This window comes from Salmo salar, chromosome 09, assembly GCF_965601325.2.
Source record: "Salmo salar chromosome 09, fSalSal1, whole genome shotgun sequence".
NCBI lineage: Eukaryota > Metazoa > Chordata > Actinopteri > Salmoniformes > Salmonidae > Salmo > Salmo salar.
In genome coordinates this window covers 87,412,679-87,432,114 of record NC_138299.1, presented here as the reverse complement: position 1 = coordinate 87,432,114, position 19,436 = coordinate 87,412,679, and the positions used below count along the sequence as shown (strand labels likewise).

The 19,436-nt window shown below is 43.1% G+C and overlaps 2 protein-coding genes across 3 annotated transcripts in view; one reads left to right on the top strand and one right to left on the bottom strand.

Annotated features, from left to right (window-relative positions):
- The window catches only part of zdhhc2 (zDHHC palmitoyltransferase 2), a 38,893-nt gene that overhangs the window by 15,791 nt on the left and 3,666 nt on the right, over positions 1–19,436 (top strand). The window contains exons 2-9 of one of the 2 annotated variants that reach the window (XM_014212830.2): positions 1,569–1,595; positions 9,966–10,060; positions 12,240–12,360; positions 15,352–15,421; positions 15,527–15,559; positions 15,878–15,998; positions 16,467–16,599; positions 18,962–19,088. In XM_014212830.2, coding sequence (XP_014068305.1) covers positions 1,569–1,595; positions 9,966–10,060; positions 12,240–12,360; positions 15,352–15,421; positions 15,527–15,559; positions 15,878–15,998; positions 16,467–16,599; positions 18,962–19,088 — 727 coding nt within the window. The remainder of the gene's footprint in view (positions 1–1,568; positions 1,596–9,965; positions 10,061–12,239; positions 12,361–15,351; positions 15,422–15,526; positions 15,560–15,877; positions 15,999–16,466; positions 16,600–18,961; positions 19,089–19,436) is intronic. The other variant, XM_014212831.2, reaches the window with a different exon arrangement.
- cnot7 (CCR4-NOT transcription complex, subunit 7) overlaps positions 1,458–19,436 on the bottom strand; it is a 34,206-nt gene continuing 16,227 nt past the window's right edge. The window contains exon 7 of the mRNA XM_014212834.3: positions 1,458–3,341. Within this exon, the coding sequence (XP_014068309.2) occupies positions 3,300–3,341 (42 nt within the window). The 3' untranslated portion in view covers positions 1,458–3,299. The remainder of the gene's footprint in view (positions 3,342–19,436) is intronic.

Below are 19,436 nucleotides of genomic sequence, written 5' to 3'. Positions count from 1 at the left end.
TGCAAAAGTGAACAACCTTTTCGATATCTGTGAGAAAATAAAATGTAAATTTGACCCAATCAGAATGCATTTTTGGACTTACATTATTTGGATTTACATGATTATAACCTCACCCCCCCATCCCCGTCCCTGTCCCTACCCCGTCCCGGTCTGCTGGCAGGCCCAGTGGCGCTAAATTGGCAAAATTGCGCATGGTAATTCATATAGCATTTGTTATGTTTTATTGGGAAACCAAACTGTGTGGAGGCTTGGCTTGAAGCGCTGGGCATCTTGTAATGACATGCATTATCTGAATTAGGCCTATAGAATTATATCTACGGAAGAGCAGCTTCTATGGAGGAACTTTGAATGTCTTTGAACTTCAGAGTTGACTTAACGTTGGACCAGAGAAGCTTGCTAGCTAACAAGCTTGTGTGTGCAGAGTGGCACCAGAATTAAAAAAACATCTTACCTCTTTGTACTTAATAAATCCAATGTGAAATGTGATAACTAACTATAGTATCACTAACTAGCATTGAAAAAGTTAATCCATTCTAATTAAATTTATCCACTCTAATTAAAAATCTCACTCCCTAATTTCTGAATACAGCTTGTAAGGCCATTAGGCTACTAGACTATGCTTCGGAGGGTGGAGGGGCAGGTTGCCTAAACATGCACACACACTGACAAAGATTTTCAGCTTGCAGGCAGACACTGGAAGAAGTTTCTGATTGACAGAGGGAGAGCTTTGCATAGGTGTTTGTTTTGCATTTTTTTGTGGGACTGGAAAAAATTGCCCGGGAACGTAAAATAACGTTATAACCGGTTCCCATGCTTTAAAAATAAAGGTTCTGTTCCGGAACAGTATAGATCACTTTCGTTCCCAGTTCTGATTCTGTTCCTTGAAATATTTATTTATTTTCCGGTTTTCGGTTCTGTTCCCTGAACCGGTTCCAACCCCTGGTATTAGTTGTGTCTTGGTGCTTTTCATGTGCATAGGTGTATTAGTAGGTGTGTGTAGTAGGGTGCTACTGATGTATATTAGCTGAGCTGAATCAGTGTGTTGAGGACTGGGGTGCTGATCCTGTCATGTGGTCAGCTGCTTTGTCTCAGGCCTGCCCTGCTGCAGGTGGAGCAGCTGCCAGTCAGCATTCACGCCAGACTGCACCAGGCACGATGCTACTGTTGTTGCCACTGCTTTTGTGTTAATGCACAGCAATGCTTTACTATATCAAAAGGTATAAGAAGGAGAGTAATTTAAGATTGGATCAGGTCGTGATTATGTTTCTGTAAGTTGTGGGAGTTTGATGTGTCAGATGGCACTTATAGGGATTCAGCGCACTTGTCTGCATCATCCTCAGTTTATTTATCGTTATTAAACGGTCATTTGTGTGCCAAGGATATGATGCCAAGTACACCAAGGAGAAAATAATCCTTTGTTTTCAGCACCATCTACACATAATGATAACACATTATACTGAAGAGGGATGCTGCTGAAAATGTTCAAAGCATTTCCATTTCTTTATTTGTCCATAATACAGCAAACAACACAGAGACATGACTGCACATTTCTCATCTTCTCTTTTCAGAATCGATCGACAACATTGGACAGAAGAGTAAGTCCCTGACGCATATATATTCTTCTACAGTATAATGAACATTAATACCTGCCAGTAGCAGTATGATAGAGGAGAGTGGGGCAAGTTGAGACAAAGGGGTAAGTTGAGCCACCCTTATTTCTAGGAAACCATACACAAAATTAATAATTTGACCAAATATTTAAGAAGAGGTCCTCATTTCATGCAGTCTGTGAAGGAAGAAACCACATGGGAAAAGTGGTAAGCAAGTTAGGTCCAAAAAACAGATTTTCATCACCTCAAATTCATTTACTGGGTTAGAAGTTTCATGATGCTTGTATCTAAACCTGTCACGACTTCCACCGAAGGTGGTTCCTCTCCCTGTTCGGGCGGTGCTCGGCGTCGCTGGCCTACTAGCCATCACCGATCCATTTTTCCTTTTCCGTTTGTTTTGTCTTTGGTTCTTTCACACCTGGGTTCATTTGCTTTAATTTCTGTGTGTATAATTACCCCTGTTGCCTGCTTAGGTTTGTACGGGATTATTCGTGTTGTTGCTCGTTGAGGTTGTGCCTCAGGTTTATTCACGTTTATACTGAGTGTGTATAAGTTTAGGAGCGTTGTTTTTCCTCCTTCCATGAGTACTGTGTTCTCTTGTGTCGTGGCCGTTTTTTTTGGTTTGGTACTGTACCTGACCTTTTTTGTGGACTTGCCTATTAAAGACGCTACTTGGACATCTCTGCTCTCCTGCGCTTGACTCCTTCACCTACCTCTAACACATATCTCAACAAAACCAATATAGATAATTTAAAGATTGTTCTTTACATCAGTTGGGGTCTCTATAAGCTTCAATATGAGGTCATAAATCTAGTATGAAAGTGCATTCTTATATTGTGTGGGATAATATTGTCCAAATGTTTGCCTTGGGGTAGGTTGAGCAAATAGCCATGGGGTAAGTTGAGCCAATGGTTAATCCAATGGCAAGTTCAGCAAATGGAAGTGTTTTCTTCCCAGGCGTAATGCAAGGCATTATCGCTGGGATATGAGGTAACAACAGGGCCTGGCCTATGTTAAAAGTGTGTGTTAGGTGTTAAGCCTGTGTTAAAAGATGATTAAAATACAAAAATATAAAATCAAATGTTATTTGCCACATGCGCCGAATACCGTGAAATTCTTACTTACAATCCAAAGGGTCCCAGCTACATCACAAATGGTCGTTTTGTTCGATAAAGTCCTTCTTTATATCCCCAAAAAGTCAGTTTAGTTGGCGCGCTTCATTCAATAATCCACTGGTTTCCCTCGTTCAAAATGCATATCAAATCAAATCAAATGTATTTATATAGCCCTTCGTACATCAGCTGATATCTCAAAGTGGTGTACAGAAACCCAGCCTAAATCCCCAAACAGCAAACAATGCATGTGAAAGAAGCACGGTGGCTAGGAAAAACTCCCTAGGAAAAACTCCCTAGAAAGGCCAAAAACCTAGGAAGAAACCTAGAGAGGAACCAGGCTATGAGGGGTGGCCAGTCCTCTTCTAGCTGTGCCGGGTGGATATTATAACAGAATATGGTCAAGATGTTAAAATGTTCATAAATGACCAGCATGGTCAAATAATAATAATCATAGTAGTTGTCGAGGGTGCAACAAGCACGTCCGGTGAACAGGTCAGGGTTCCATAGCCGCAGGCAGAACAGTTGAAACTGGAGCAGCAGCATGGCCAGGTGGACTGGGGACAGCAAGGAGTCATCATGCCAGGTAGTCCTGAGGCATGGTCCTAGGGCTCAGGTCCTCCAAGAGAAAGAGAGAAAGAAAGAATTAGAGAGAGCATATTTAAATTCACAAAGGACACCGGATAAGACAAGAGAAATACTCCAGATGTAACAGACTGACCCTAGCCCCCCGACACATAAACTACTGCAGCATAAATACTGGAGGCTGAGACAGGAGGTATCAGAAGACACTGTGGCCCCATCCGATGATACCCCCGGACAGGGCCAAACAGGCAGGATATAACCCCATCCACTTTGCCAAAGCACAGCCCCCACACCACTAGAGGGATGTCTCCAACCACCAACTTACCGTCCTAAGACAAGGCCGAGTATAGCCCACAAAGATCTCCGCCACGGCACAACCCAAGGGGGGGGCGCCAACCCAGACAGGAAGACCACGTCAGTGACTCAACCCACTCAAGTGACGCACCCCTCCCATGGACGGCATGGAAGAACACCAGTAAGCCAGTGACTCAGCCCCTGTAATAGGGTCAGAGGCAGAGAATCCCAGTGGAGAGAGGGGAACCGGCAAGGCAGAGACAGCAAGGGCGGTTCGTTGCTCCAGCCTTTCTGTTCACCTTCACACTCCTGGGCCAGACTATACTTAATCATAGGACCTACTGAAGAGATAAGTCTTCAGTAAAGACTTAAAGGTTGAGACTGAGTCTGCGTCTCTCACATGGGTAGGCAGACCATTCCATAAAAATGGAGCTCTATAGGAGAAAGCCCTACCTCCAGCCGTTTGCTTAGAAATTCTAGGGACAATTAGGAGGCCTGCGTCTTGTGACCGTAGCGTACGTGTAGGTATGTACGGCAGGACCAAATCGGAAAGATAGGTAGGAGCAAGCCCATGTAATGCTTTGTAGGTTAGCAGTAAAACCTTGAAATCAGCCCTTGCCTTAACAGGAAGCCAGTGTAGGGAGGCTAGCACTGGAGTAATATGATCAAATCTTTTGGTTCTAGTCAGGATTCTAGCAGCCGTATTTAGCACTAACTGAAGTTTGTTTAGTGCTTTATCCGGGTAGCCGGAAAGTAGAGCATTGCAGTAGTCCAGCCTAGAAGTAACAAAAGCATGGATTAATTTTTCTGCATCATTTTTGGACAGAAAGTTTCTGATTTTTGCAATGTTACGTAGATGGAAAAAAGCTGTCCTTGAAACAGTCTTGATATGTTCTTCAAAAGAGAGGTCAGGGTCCAGAGTAACGACGAGGTCCTTCACAGTTTTATTTGAGACGACTGTACAACCATCCAGATTAATTGTCAGATTCAACAGAAGATCTCTTTGTTTCTTGGGACCTAGAACAAGCATCTCTGTTTTGTCCGAGTTTAAAAGTAGAAAGTTTGCAGCCATCCACTTCTTTATGTCTGAAACACAGGCTTCTAGCGAGGGCAGTTTTGGGGCTTCACCATGTTTCATTGAAATGTACAGCTGTGTGTCGTCCGCATAGCAGTGAAATTTAACATTATGTTTTCGAATGACATCCCCAAGAGGTAAAATATATAGTGAAAACAATAGTGGTCCTAAAACGGAACCTTGAGGAACACCGAAATGTACAATTGATTTGTCAGAGGACAAACCATTCAGAGACAATCTGATATCTTTCCGACACATAAGATCTAAACCAGGCCAGAACTTGTCCATGTAGACCAATTTGGGTTTCCAATCTCTCCAAAAGAATGTGGTGGTCGATGGTATCAAAAGCAGCACTAAGATCTAGGAGCACGAGGACAGATGCAGAGCCTCGGTCTGACATCATTAAAAGGTCATTTACCACCTTCACAAGTGCAGTCTCAGTGCTATGATGGGGTCTAAAACCAGACTGAAGCGTTTTGTATACATTGTTTGTCTTCAGGAAGGCAGTGAGTTGCTGCGCAACAGCTTTTTCTAAAATTTTTGAGAGGAATGGAAGATTCGATATAGGCCGATAGTTTTTTATAATTTCTGGGTCAAGATTCGGCTTTTTCAAGAGAGGCTTTATTACTGCCACTTTTAGTGAGCTTGGTACACATCCGGTGGATAGAGAGCCGTTTATTATGTTCAACATAGGAGGGCCGAGCACAGGAAGCAGCTCTTTCAGTAGTTTAGTTGGAATAGGGTCCAGTATACAGCTTGAGGGTTTAGAGGCCATGATTATTTTCATCATTGTGTCAAGAGATATAGTACTAAAACACTTTAGTATGTCCCTTGATCCTAGGTCCTGGCAGAGTTGTGCAGACTCAGGACAATGGAGCTTTGGAGGAATACGCAGATTTAAAGAGGAGTCCGTAATTTGCTTTCTAATGATCATGATCTTTTCCTCAAAGAAGTTCATAAATGTATTACTGCTAAAGTGAAAGCCATCCTCCATTTGCGAATGCTGCTTTTTAGTTAGCTTTGCGACAGTATCAAAAATAAATTTAGGATTGTTCTTATTTTCCTCAATTAAGTTGGAAAAATAGGATGATCGAGCAGCAGTGAGGGCTCTTCGATACTGCACGGTACTGTCTTTCCAAGCTAGTCGGAGGACTTCCAGTTTGGTGTGGCGCCATTTCCGTTCCAATTTTCTGGAAGCTTGCTTCAGAGCTCGTGTATTTTCTGTATACCAGGGAGCTAGTTTCTTATGACAGATGTTTTTAGTTTTTAGGGGTGCATCTGCATCTAGGGTATTGTGCAAGGTTAAATTGAGTTCCTCAGTTAGGTGGTTAACTGATTTTTGTCCTCTGACGTCCTTGGGTAGGCAGAGGGAGTCTGGACGGGCATCAAGGAATCTTTGGGTTGTCTGAGAATTTATAGCACGACTTTTAATGCTCCTTGGTTGGGGTCTGAGCAGATTATTTGTTGCAATTGCAAACGCAATAAATGGTGGTCCGATAATCCAGGATTATGAGGAAAAACATTAAGATCCACAACATTTATTCCATGGGACAAAACTAGGTCCAGAGTATGACTGTGGCAGTGAGTAGGTCCAGAGACATGTTGGACAAAACCCACTGAGTCGATGATGGCTCCGAAAGCCTTTTGGAGTGGGTCTGTGGACTTTTCCATGTGAATGTTAAAGTCACCAAAAATTAGAATATTATCTGCTATGACTACAAGATCCGATAGGAATTCAGGGAACTCAGTGAGGAACACTGCATATGGCCCAGGAGGCCTGTAGACAGTAGCTATAAAAAGTGATTGAGTAGGCTGCATAGATTTCATGACTAGAAGCTCAAAAGACGAAAACGTCATTGTTTTTTTTTTTGTAAATTGAAATTTGCTATCATAAATGTTAGCAACACCTCCGCCTTTGCCAGATGCACGGGGGTATGGTCACTAGTGTAACCAGGGGGTGAGGCGTCATTTAACACAGTAAATTCATCAGGCTTAAGCCATGTTTCAGTCAGGCCAATCACATCAAGATTATGATCAGTGATTAGTTCATTGACTAGAACTGCCTTGGAAGTGAGGGATCTAACATTAAGTAACCCAATTTTGAGATGTGAGGTATCACAATCTCTTTCAATAATGGCAGGAATGGAGGAGGTCTTTATACTAGTGAGATTGCTAAAGCGAACACCGCCATCTTTAATTTTGCCCAACCTAGATCGAGGCACAGACACGGTCCCAATGGGGAAAGCTGAGCTGACTACACTGACTGTGCTAGTGGCAGACTCCACTAACCTGGCAGGCTGGCTAACAGCCTGCTGCCTGGCCTGCACCCTATTTCATTGTGGAGCTAGAGGAGTTAGAGCCCTGTCTATGTTCGTAGATAAGATGAGAGCACCCCTCCAGCTAGGATGGAGTCCGTCACTCCTCAACAGGCCAGGCTTGGTCCTGTTTGTGGGTGAGTCCCAGAAAGAGGGCCAATTATCTACAAATTCTATCTTTTGGGAGGGGCAGAAAACAGTTTTCAAAATGAATCCCAAACGTTACCAATAAACTTTGTCCAAACAAGTCAAACAACATTTCTAATCAATCCTCAGGTACCCTAATATGTAAATAAATGATCAAATTTAAGATGGAGAAAGTATGTTCATTACCGGAGATAAATAACAAAGTGCGCGCTCTCATCCACGAGTGTCATAACACTACAGCCAAAATGGGAGCCACTTAGAAAAACTACAAATTCTAGCAAATTTTTCAAAAAACAAGCCTGAAACTCTTTCTAAAGACTGTTGACATCTACTGGAAGCCGTAGGAACTGCAATCTGGGAGGTATTCCATTGATTTCCCCATAGACAGGCATTATAAATGGTGTCACCTCCCCCAAAAAAGATTCTGCACAGATTCTCCTTGGGTTTTCGCCTGCTATTTCAGTTCTGTTATTCTCACAGACATTATTGTAACAGTTTTGGAAACTTTAGAGTGTTTTCTAGACCAATACTACCAATGCATATGCATATCCTAGCTTCTGGGCCTGAGTAACGGGCAGTTTACTTTGGGCAACTCATTCATCCAAACTTCCAAATACTGCCCCCTAGCCCGAAGAAGTTAACCAACAATGCAGTTTTAAGAGAAATAAGATTGAAGAAAATATTTACTAATTAAACTAAAGTAAAAAATAAATAATAATAATAAAGTAACACAATAAAATAACAATAACGAGGCTATATACAAGGGGTACCGGTACCAAGTCAATGTACGGGGGTACAGGTTAGTCGATGGTAATTGAGGTATGTACATGTAAAGTGGGTAAAGTGACTATGCATAGATAATTAACACCGAGTAGCAGCAGTGTAAAATAATTATGAGGGGGTCAATGCAAATAGTCCGGGTAGCCAATTGGACCTAGACTTGGTGCTCCGGTCATGCTTGCCGTGTGGTAGCAGAGAGAACAGTCTATGACCAGGGTGGCTGGAGTCCTAGACAATTTTTAGGGCCTTCCTCTGACACTGCCTGGTACAGAGGTCCTGGATGGCAGGAAGCTTGGCCCCAGTGATGTACAGGGTTGGATGCTAAGCAGTTTCCATACCAGGCGGTGATGCAACCAGTCAGGATGCTCTCGATGGTGCAGCTGTATATCTTTTTGATGATCTGAGGACCCATGCCAAATCTTTTCAGTCTCCTAAGGAGGAATAGGTGTTGTCGTGCGCTCTTCACGACTGTTTTGGTGTGTTTGGACCATGATAGTTTGTTTGTGATGTGGACACAAAGGAACTCTGCTCCACTACAGCCCCGTCAATGTGAATGGGGGCGATTGTGTTTGTGTTGAATTGTGTTTGGGAAATAAAAATAGATATAGTTTTAAAAAGGTAGTGGTAATATTTAATTCAGTACAGAAATTTGTAGGCAGCTTAACTTACCCTGTCCTGCGGCTCAACTTACCCCATACCCAGAGTAAGTTGTCCCAAGAGACCACTTTTTATGGACAAGCTATGTTTTCAAAACTGTAATGTTTACATAAATTCTGATTATTTCTAGGGATACACAACATCCTGAAATATATGTAGATATCTTTGTTAGAAATACTATATTTCCCTTGACAGAGTGATGCTGAATATAAAAAATGTCTCAACTTACCCCAGTCTCCCCTATGATGAACACTGATACCTGACAGTAGTAGTATGATATGATGAACACTGATACCTGACAGTAGTAGTATGATATGATGAACACTGATACCTGACAGTAGTAGTATGATATGATGAACACTGATACCTGACAGTAGTAGTATGATATGATGAACACTGATACCTGACAGTAGTAGTATGATATGATGAACACTGATACCTGACAGTAGTAGTATGATATGATGAACACTGATACCTGACAGTAGTAGTATGATATGATGAACACTGATACCTGACAGTAGTAGTATGATATGATGAACACTGATACCTGACAGTAGTAGTATGATATGATGAACACTGATACCTGACAGTAGTAGTATGATATGATGAACACTGATACCTGACAGTAGTAGTATGATATGATGAACACTGATACCTGACAGTAGTAGTATGATATGATGAACACTGATACCTGACAGTAGTAGTATGATATGATGAACACTGATACCATGCCAGATGAATAACCCAGAGGTTGAGGCTTATCTATGGTCAGTCATGAGCCAACGGTATTCATTAGTAAGACCGCTTTCCACGTTATTAGCACCATTGTGGGGAGAGGAAGTAGGGTTTATCTAAGAACTCATAAATGTCTGTTTCCTCTGTCAGGCCTGAATCAGTTATCTACACAGTCAGAGTCAGGAGAGACCAGACACCCAGGAATGAGGATGATGTTGCATGATGGGTCTGGGAGTACGCAGTTAGAAACAGTTGAATATGATTTTCTGCAAGTCCCTCATCTACACAGGCTGGGACCCAATAGAGACATTCACTGTAGCTAGCCTAATCATCGCTACAAGCTTCATCATAGCAGAATAAATAAGATCACAAAATACAAACATGATTGTAATCATCTTGTTTGGAAATCATAGCTCTGCCAGAGCCTTATCTAAGGGCAGTTAGTCAGGAGGTCCCAAAGTCAGGCTGTCCCAAAGCCTTGACACGTTCTCATTTGGTGGTTCTTAAGACAAATGTGCTCTGTTCAACTATTGACTTCAAGTTCATGGGAAACAGGGCATCTTTGTTGGTCTATTCTAAAACTGTGTCAGAGATCTAGCTTCTAGCAGACAGATTACTTGGCTGCACAGTGAGCTGTATGTCTTTCTATTTCCAGTTGTTTATCTGCTGGCCTATCATGTTGTCTTCATCTTATTTACCTGGGCCTACTGGCAGACCATCTTCACCAAGCCCATGAACCCCCTAAAAGAGGTGAGTGTGTGTGTGTGTGTGTGTGTGTGTGTGTGTGTGTGTGTGTGTGTGTGTATTTGATCAAATAGGCTAGTCTGGATGATGAGGTACAGAACTAGGCTAGTCTGGATGATGAGGTACAGGGAGAAGTACAGAACTAGGCTAGTCTGGATGATGAGGTACAGGGAGAGGTACAGAACTAGGCTAGTCTGGATGATGAGGTACAGGGAGAGGTACAGAACTAGGCTAGTCTGGATGATGAGGTACAGGGAGAGGTACAGAACTAGGCTAGTTTGGATGATGAGGTACAGGGAGAAGTACAGAACTAGGCTAGTCTGGATGATGAGGTACAGGGAGAGGTACAGAACTAGGCTAGTCTGGATGATGAGGTACAGGGAGAGGTACAGAACTAGGCTAGTCTGGATGATGAGGTACAGGGAGAGGTACAGAACTAGGCTAGTCTGGATGATGAGGTACAGGGAGAAGTACAGAACTAGGCTAGTCTGGATGATGAGGTACAGGGAGAGGTACAGAACTAGGCTAGTCTGGATGATGAGGTACAGGGAGAGGTACAGAACTAGGCTAGTCTGGATGATGAGGTACAGGGAGAAGTACAGAACTAGGCTAGTCTGGATGATGAGGTACAGGGAGAGGTACAGAACTAGGCTAGTCTGGATGATGAGGTACAGGGAGAGGTACAGAACTAGGCTAGTCTGGATGATGAGGTACAGGGAGAGGTACAGAACTAGGCTAGTCTGGATGATGAGGTACAGGGATAAGTACAGAACTAGGCTAGTCTGGATGATGAGGTACAGGGAGAGGTACAGAACTAGGCTAGTCTGGATGATGAGGTACAGGGAGAGGTACAGAACTAGGCTAGTCTGGATGATGAGGTACAGGGAGAGGTACAGAACTAAGCTAGTCTGGATGATGAGGTACAGGGAGAGGTACAGAACTAGGCTAGTCTGGATGATGAGGTACAGGGAGAGGTACAGAACTAGGCTAGTCTGGATGATGAGGTACAGGGAGAGGTACAGAACTAGGCTAGTTTGGATGATGAGGTACAGGGAGAAGTACAGAACTAGGCTAGTCTGGATGATGAGGTACAGGGAGAGGTACAGAACTAGGCTAGTCTGGATGATGAGGTACAGGGAGAGGTACAGAACTAGGCTAGTCTGGATGATGAGGTACAGGGAGAGGTACAGAACTAGGCTAGTCTGGATGATGAGGTACAGGGATAAGTACAGAACTAGGCTAGTCTGGATGATGAGGTACAGGGAGAGGTACAGAACTAGGCTCCAGTCTCTCCTGCTATGATTGAAAGTGTTATTTAATATGATATTGAGAGCAATATTGAGAGTGATATTTACAGTGATATTACATTCTTCTCCGACTGCCTGAAGGAGCACTCTATTATCTCTGCTCCTGATTCAGCGCTTGTTGTTGTTGAATCCATGCGTTTTAGACGACACTCAAAAATGCTCCTTCCAGTACTGAGTGCTCTGGTTCATTCAAGGGGCGATAGCTTAACATTCAGGTCACTCAATAACAATGTTTTCCTTCATACTGTAAGATGTATTTGTTAGATGATTCAGTGGGTGGTGATATCTGTGGCACTGGGCACCATGGTGTTTTTTATTGTTGAAGTTATTAGTCCTCAGCCTTCAATCATAAAACGCCTGAGTGCCTCAATGTAATAATGTAGCAGCGCTGCTGTGGCTCTGCAAACAATCTAGCTGCTCAGAAGGAAAGGACAAAGATAGAAGTGCACATGACTTAGCTGGATCAGCCTTGTGACACACAACAGTACTGTACTGCAGTCCTCCAGCACTCAGAGCTACACAGCATTTACAGTAGATCACAGCATTATAATAAGAGCTCTAATGGGAAGTGTATCTCATTAGTAATGGATGTAGGCCTGCAATATTCTAGAGGTGTAGGATCGTAATTTGAGCCAGTTTGCTGCAGCGGGAAAAAAAATCCTGCAGCAACAGAAAATGTGAATTATTAAGTTGATTACAATGAATGGACATTTTTGTAGGGGAAATTCAAGTGTGGAAATTACAAACTTCAGAAGACTTTTTAAACCTCATATGCAACAGGTTTTTTTTAAACCTCCGCAACAGGGTGATCAAATTAAGATCCTACATCTGTTGGGGCGAAGGATGCTTCTTATTCTGTTCCTCCATCCTCTCTGTAGTTCCACCTGTCCTACTCAGACAAGGAGCTGTTGGAGCGTGAAGACCGTGGAGAGTCTCAGCAGGAGATTCTTAGAAGGATAGCCAAGGATTTACCCATCTACACCCGCACCATGTCTGGAGGTACTCTACAGAACACAAGCTAAAACAAAAAGTCTGCCCTGTGGGCTGACTTTTACTAACCCAGCAAACCAAAATTGATTGCACCAAATACTCTAATAACACAAAAACTGTCCAGTTGTTTTGATGATTATACATTGAATCAGGAGCGAACGTAGAATTCATTTCTTCCCGGTGCGGGACCTGCACCAATGTTTTTATAGGCCTAATTACATATATAATCCCTATTAATTCAATAGGATCTCTCTGGACCTAGTCATAAAGATTTGTCATTTCACTTTTAAAATGTATAACCTTTTATTGTGGCATAAACACAACCAGTCATGATGTTTTTATCTGATTGTCAAACAATCACTTCAAAGAGCTCCTTTACTAGGCTACCTGCACACTTTCATCCACTCACAACATATTTCCAGCCTCATAACAGTGGTGAATGGAAAGAGACATCTGTTACACTAAACACCACAAAGTTGTCATTAGGCCAGAATTTATGCGTCCATTGCTGTCTGCGTGGGTCTCGTTGTCAGCCGCTCATCTCTGCCTTGGCAAAATTTCGGTGTTCTCGTCTAACCACATCGCATTTTGGAGTGTAGGCTATACCACCCGTTTTCAAATCTATTCGCTTATTTGTCATGCCTCTGTCATGAGGTAATGATAAAAAGGGATGTAATAGCCTACAGTTTTCTTGACATTATGTTTTAATTATTGTGATAGGCCCATGTTTTACCGGTACGGCATACCTCCACTATTTATTTTTCCGGTACGCAGTACCGGACCGCCTTATTTTCTCCCCTTGTTCGTAAATAACATTCGCCTGATGTTGCAAGAATGTCCCAGGAATATACAGTGCCTTCGGAAAGTATTCAGACCCTTTGTTAGGTCACAGCTTTATTCTAAAATTGATTAAATTGTTTTTTTCCCCTCATCCATCTACACACAATACCCCATAATGACAACGCATTTGACATTTTTGGTAATTTATAAATAGAACCCCCCATAAATGTTACATTTACATAAATATTCAGACCCTTAACTCAGTACTTTGTTGAAGCACCTTTGGCAGCGATTACAGCCTTGAGTCTTCTTGGGTACGACACTACAAGCTTGGCACATCTGTATTTGGAGAGTTTCTCCCATTCTTCTTTGTAGATCCTCTCAAGGTCTGTCATGTTGGATGGGGAGCGTTGCTGCACAGCTATTTTCAGGTCTCTCCAGAGATGTTTGATCGGGTTCAAGTCCGGGCTCTGGCTGGGCCACTCAAAGACATTCAGAGACTTGTACCGAAGCTACTCCTGTGTTGTCTTGGCTGTGTGCTTCGGGTCGTTGTCCTGTTGGAAGGTGAAACTTTGCCTCTGTCTGAGGTCCTGAGCACTCTGGAGCAGGTTTTCATTAAGGATCTCTCTGTACATTGCTCTGTTCAACTTTGCCTCGATCCTGACTAGTCCACAGCATGATGCTGCCACCACCATGCTCCTCTAGACGTGACGCTTGGCATTCAGGCCAAATAATTCAATCTTGGTTTTATCAGACAGAGAGTCTTGTTTCTCATGGTCTGAGAGTCTTTAGGTGTCTTTTGGCTGTCATGTGCCTTTTACTGAGGAGTGGCATCCGTCTGGCCTCTCTACCATAAAGGCCTGATTGGTGGAGTGCTGCAGATATGGTTGTCCTTCTGGAAGGTTCTCCCATCTCCACAGAGGAACTCTAGAGCTCTGTCAGAGTGACCATTGGGTTCTTGGTCATCTCCCTGACCAAGGCCCTTCTCCCCCGATTGCTCAGTTAGGCCTGGCGGGGCAGCTAGCTCTAGGAAGAGTCTTGGTGGTTCCAAACTTTTTCCATTTATGAATGATGGAGCCCACTGTGTTCTTGGGGACCTTCAATGCTGCAGACATTTTTTGGTACCCTTCCCCAGACCTTTGCCTCCACACAATCCTGTCTCGAGTCTCTACGGACAATTCCTTCGACCTCATGGCTTGGTTTTTGCTCTGACATGCACTGTCAACTGTGGGACCTTATATAGACAGGTGTGTGCCTTTCCAAATCATGTCTGTCATTGTAAAATAAGAATTTGTTCTTAACTGACTTGCCTAGTTAAATAAAGGTTCAATAAAAGTGGGGTAGATAGGCTGATGATTCATTTGTTATTGGTCAGTGGGGTAGATAGGCTGATGATTCATTCGTTATTGGTCAGTGGGGTAGATAGGCTGATGATTCATTTGTTATTGGTGAGTGGGGTAGATAGGCTGACGATTCATTTGTTATTGGTCAGTGGGGTAGATAGGCTGACGATTCATTTGTTATTGGTCAGTGGGGTAGATAGGCTGACGATTCATTTGTTATTGGTCAGTGGGGTAGATAGGCTGACGATTCATTTGTTATTGGTCAGTGGGGTAGATAGGCTGACGATTCATTCGTTATTGGTCAGTGGGGTAGATAGGCTGACGATTCATTCGTTATTGGTCAGTGGGGTAGATAGGCTGACGATTCATTCGTTATTGGTCAGTGGGGTAGATAGGCTGACGATTCATTTGTTATTGGTCAGTGGGGTAGATAGGCTGACGATTCATTTGTTATTGGTCAGTGGGGTAGATAGGCTGACGATTCATTTGTTATTGGTCAGTGGGGTAGATAGGCTGACGATTCATTTGTTATTGGTCAGTGGGGTAGATAGGCTGATGATTCATTTGTTATTGGTCAGTGGGGTAGATAGGCTGATGATTCATTTGTTATTGGTCAGTGGGGTAGATAGGCTGATGATTCATTTGTTATTGGTCAGTGGGGTAGATAGGCTGATGATTCATTTGTTATTGGTCAGTGGGGTAGATAGGCTGATGATTCATTTGTTATTGGTCAGTGGGGTAGATAGGCTGATGATTCATTTATTATTGGTCAGTGGGGTAGATAGGCTGATGATTCATTTATTATTGGTCAGTGGGGTAGATAGGGTGGTGATGGTGTCTGATTGACCGTGCTGACGCTGTCTCTCTTATTCCTCAGCTATTCGTTTCTGTGATCGCTGCCAGCTGGTCAAGCCTGATCGATGTCACCATTGCTCAGTCTGTGATAAGTATGACTCTGCTCATGGCCCTATGCACTATTCATAAGAACCCTGCTGAAACTGTGTTGGGGAAAATTGTAGCCGTTACTGAGTTTCCTTACTGTTGTTTTACAGATGCATCCTAAAGATGGATCACCATTGCCCCTGGTCTGTATTGCTACTGTACCATTTCATACTTAATCAAAGTGATGTTTGATTAATTATTCAAAGGAAATGGAACAATATTTTCCATTAGGTCACTATATGATTTGTAAGAGTTTTTAAATCTTGTTTGATAAATTGATCGCTTTTTCCGTTGTCGTCAAAGGCTTAACTGACGTCTACGATGTAGATGATATTTCAGCCTTGTCCGTTTCTGTTTGGGGGCCATTTTTACCATCTGTATGTTGCTGTCAAACGGTAGGGTTTTCCCATATGGTGTGATATTGACTTGGAGCATTGCCTTCTTGTTTTGGAATGTGACAGGGTGAATAACTGTGTGGGCTTCTCCAACTATAAGTTTTTCATGCTGTTCCTGGCATACTCCTTATTATATTGCATTTTCATCACTGCTACAGATCTACAGTACTTCATTAAATTCTGGACCGTGAGTAAAATATTTTCATGGTGAACTTTTGAATAATTGACATTCTGTACAGTCTAAACCAGTGGAATGATTGAATTTATAATGTCTGTTATATCTATATATCTCTATATCCATGCTCATTAGAGAAAACTATTATTTTGAATGACTAAATAATACAGTATGAAAGATGATGCTTGGTGTGTAACTGAAAATAACTGTTTCATGTTCTGATCTTGGTATTCTGATTTCTCTGCAAGGCTGAAGGTAGAACACACGACCGTCTGTTAGAATACCTGGTATGAGCCAATCAGCGGCATTGGATTTGAGGACGATGATCACTGATTGGTTAAGCTCCCCCTAGACTAGTTTCGTAGCGACCTATGCTAACACCCAACTAGCTGGCAGACTTTACTTACAGGTTATGCCTAATGCACACATACAGGTACTGTAAGACTAATACATTGTGTTTATGTGGAACTGCTCCCTCAGAATGGTCTGCCTGACACCCAGGCTAAGTTCCACATCATGTTCCTGTTCTTCGCTGCTTCCATGTTCTCTGTCAGTCTGGCCTCGCTGTTCGTTTACCACTGCTGGCTGGTCTGCAAGAACAGATCCACTCTGGGTAAGAGCTGGCATGGTGTATCTGTATGTTGTTGTGAGCATTTCCCTGGTGTCTCACTAAACAGAATAGAAACAGACCTAACATGGGTGCTCTGACGGAGTTTCCAAGAACAGGCCTGGGATAGGGACCTTATTCTATTCTTCTCCACATCAAATAAAAACACAGATTGAGTCACTCATCTGTGGTATGATTTGATAAGGCTCTTTGTTATGGCCATTATCGGACAGACAGACAGAGAGAGCAGTCTCTTATTATGTGTGCTAGAGCTGGGACGATAAACTGAAAATTATCGATACTGACCGAAACAATCATTTATCAAGGACATATTACTGATATTAATAATAATAATAACAACAATAAGCTTTTACTAGAGGAATGTGAAGTTTGACATGAAATTAGTCTGCTACTATGGGCTATTTCTAATGGGACAATTGATAACTACAACATTCCAAGTAGTAGTAGTAGTAAAAGTAGCAGTAGTAGTAGCAGTAGAAGTAGCAGTAGTAGAAGCAGTAGCAGCAGTAGTAGTAACAGCAGTAGTAGTAGTAGTAGCAGTAGTAGTAGTGATAATAGAAGCAGTATAAGTAGTAGTAGTAGTAGTAGTAGCAGTAGCAGTCTTAGTGCAGTAGCAGTAGTAGCAGTAGTACCAGTAGTAGTAGCAGTAGTAGTAGTAGCAGTAATAGTAGTACCAGTAGTAGTAGTAGCAGTAGTAGTAGTAGTAGTAGTAGCAGTAGTAGTATTACCAGTAGTAGTATTACCAGTAGTAGCAGTAGTAGTAGGAGCAGTAGTAGTAGTACCAGTAGTAGTAGGAGCAGTAGTAGCAGTAGTAGTAGTAGCAGCAGTAGCAGTACCAGTAGTAGTAGTACCAGTAGTAGTATTAGTAGTAGCAGCAGTAGCAGTAGTAGTAGTACCAGTAGTAGCAGTAGTAGTAGGAGCAGTAGTAGTAGTACCAGTAGTAGTAGTAGCAGTTGTAGGAGCAGTAGTAGTAGCAGTAGTAGTAGTAGCAGTAGTAGTAGTTTTAAGGGTAATATAAAAGTGGTGCACACTCATTTTATAAACGCATCGTTCAATTTATCGTTATCTTGCCCATATTATTTATCGTTATTTTGCCCATATTGCCCAGCTCTAATGTGTGCACAGTGGTGCACTTTTCTCTCTCCGATCTGAGTGAGTGGATTATTCAGGGTGTGAACAACAGGCTCACAGTAAGAGGCTTAGTAACAGACACTGGACAGGTAGCCCTGCTGGAAAGGCAGCCCTGCTGGACAGGTAGCCCTGTTGGAAAGGTAGCCCTGCTGGAAAGGTAGCCCTGCTGGACAGGTAGCCCTGCTGGAAAGGTAGCCCTGCTGGAAAGGTAGCCCTGCTGGAAAGGTAGCCCTGCTGGAAAGGTAGCCCTGCTGGAAAGGTAGCCCTGCTGGAAAGGTAGCCCTGTTGGAAAGGTAGTCCTGCTGGAAAGGTAGCCCTGTTGGAAAGGTAGCCCTGCTGGACAGGTAGCCCTGCTGGAAAGGTAGCCCTGCTGGAAAGGTAGCCCTGCTGGAAAGGTAGCCCTGCTGGAAAGGTAGCCCTGCTGGAAAGGTAGCCCTGTTGGAAAGGTAGTCCTGCTGGAAAGGTAGCCCTGTTGGAAAGGTAGCCCTGCTGGAAAGGTAGCCCTGTTGGAAAGGTAGCCCTGCTGGAAAGGTAGCCCTGTTGGAAAGGTAGCCCTGCTGGAAAGGTAGCCCTGTTGGAAAGGTAGTCCTGCTGGAAAGGTAGCCCTGTTGGAAAGGTAGTCCTGCTGGAAAGGTAGCCCTGTTGGAAAGGTAGCCCTGCTGGAAAGGTAGCCCTGTTGGAAAGGTAGTCCTGTTGGAAAGGTAGCCCTGCTGGACAGGCCTTTAGAGGACACGGTCAGTCACACCTAGTAACACAGCACAGCCAGCAGACCTGAAGGCATAGATCTGTCCTCAGAGAGCAGGGTTCTCGGGCTCTTTGGCTCATTGTCATTACATAAAGTAAATTACAAATGGCTGATTTTCATTTTTGCTGTACCAAGGGCAGTTCAGTGAGATTGAGTCAAGGATGTTAGTCTGCAGTTGTGGCAGGCTTTTAAACTGCAAATCTCCCCACCCTTTGAGAATATCAAACTCTTTCAGCAATCTCTTCACCAATAGGATATTTGACAACTGATGTCTCAAAATGTTTTTTATCCATGAAGGTGTTGCTATTGGTTCAGGAGTTGCATAAGTGCCCACAAAACAATCACGTTCCTCTCTCAGTTTCCTTTGAACTATGAAACATCTAGATTGCATATGTTCTCTATAAACGATGCCAAACTAGATCTCTCCTCAGTTTTGGTTCAACACTGATCATATTCTACTCTGTTGTTCAGAGGCGGTCCGCGCGCCAGCGTTCCGTCATGGGGCAGATAAGAATGGCTTCAGTCTGGGCCTCAGTAAGAACTTCCGCCAGGTCTTCGGTGATGAAATGAGATACTGGCCATTTCCTGTGTACTCCAGGTATATACTTATTCCCTTATTTTACCAGATAAGTTAACTGAGAACATATGATCTTTTACAGCAACGACCTGGGTAAGAATGAGCCAATTGGAAGCTGTGGATGATTAGGTGGCCATGATGGTATTAGGGCCAGAATTTAGCCAGGACACCAGGGTTAACATGTCTACTCTTACGATAAGTGACATGTGATCTTTAGTGATCAGAGTCAGGACACCCGTTTTAACATCCCATCAGAAAAATGGCACCCTATGCAGGGAAATGTCCCCAATCACTGCCCAGGGGCATTGGGATCTCCTTAGACCAGAGGGAAGAGTGCCCCCTACTGGCCCTCCACACCACTTCCAGCAG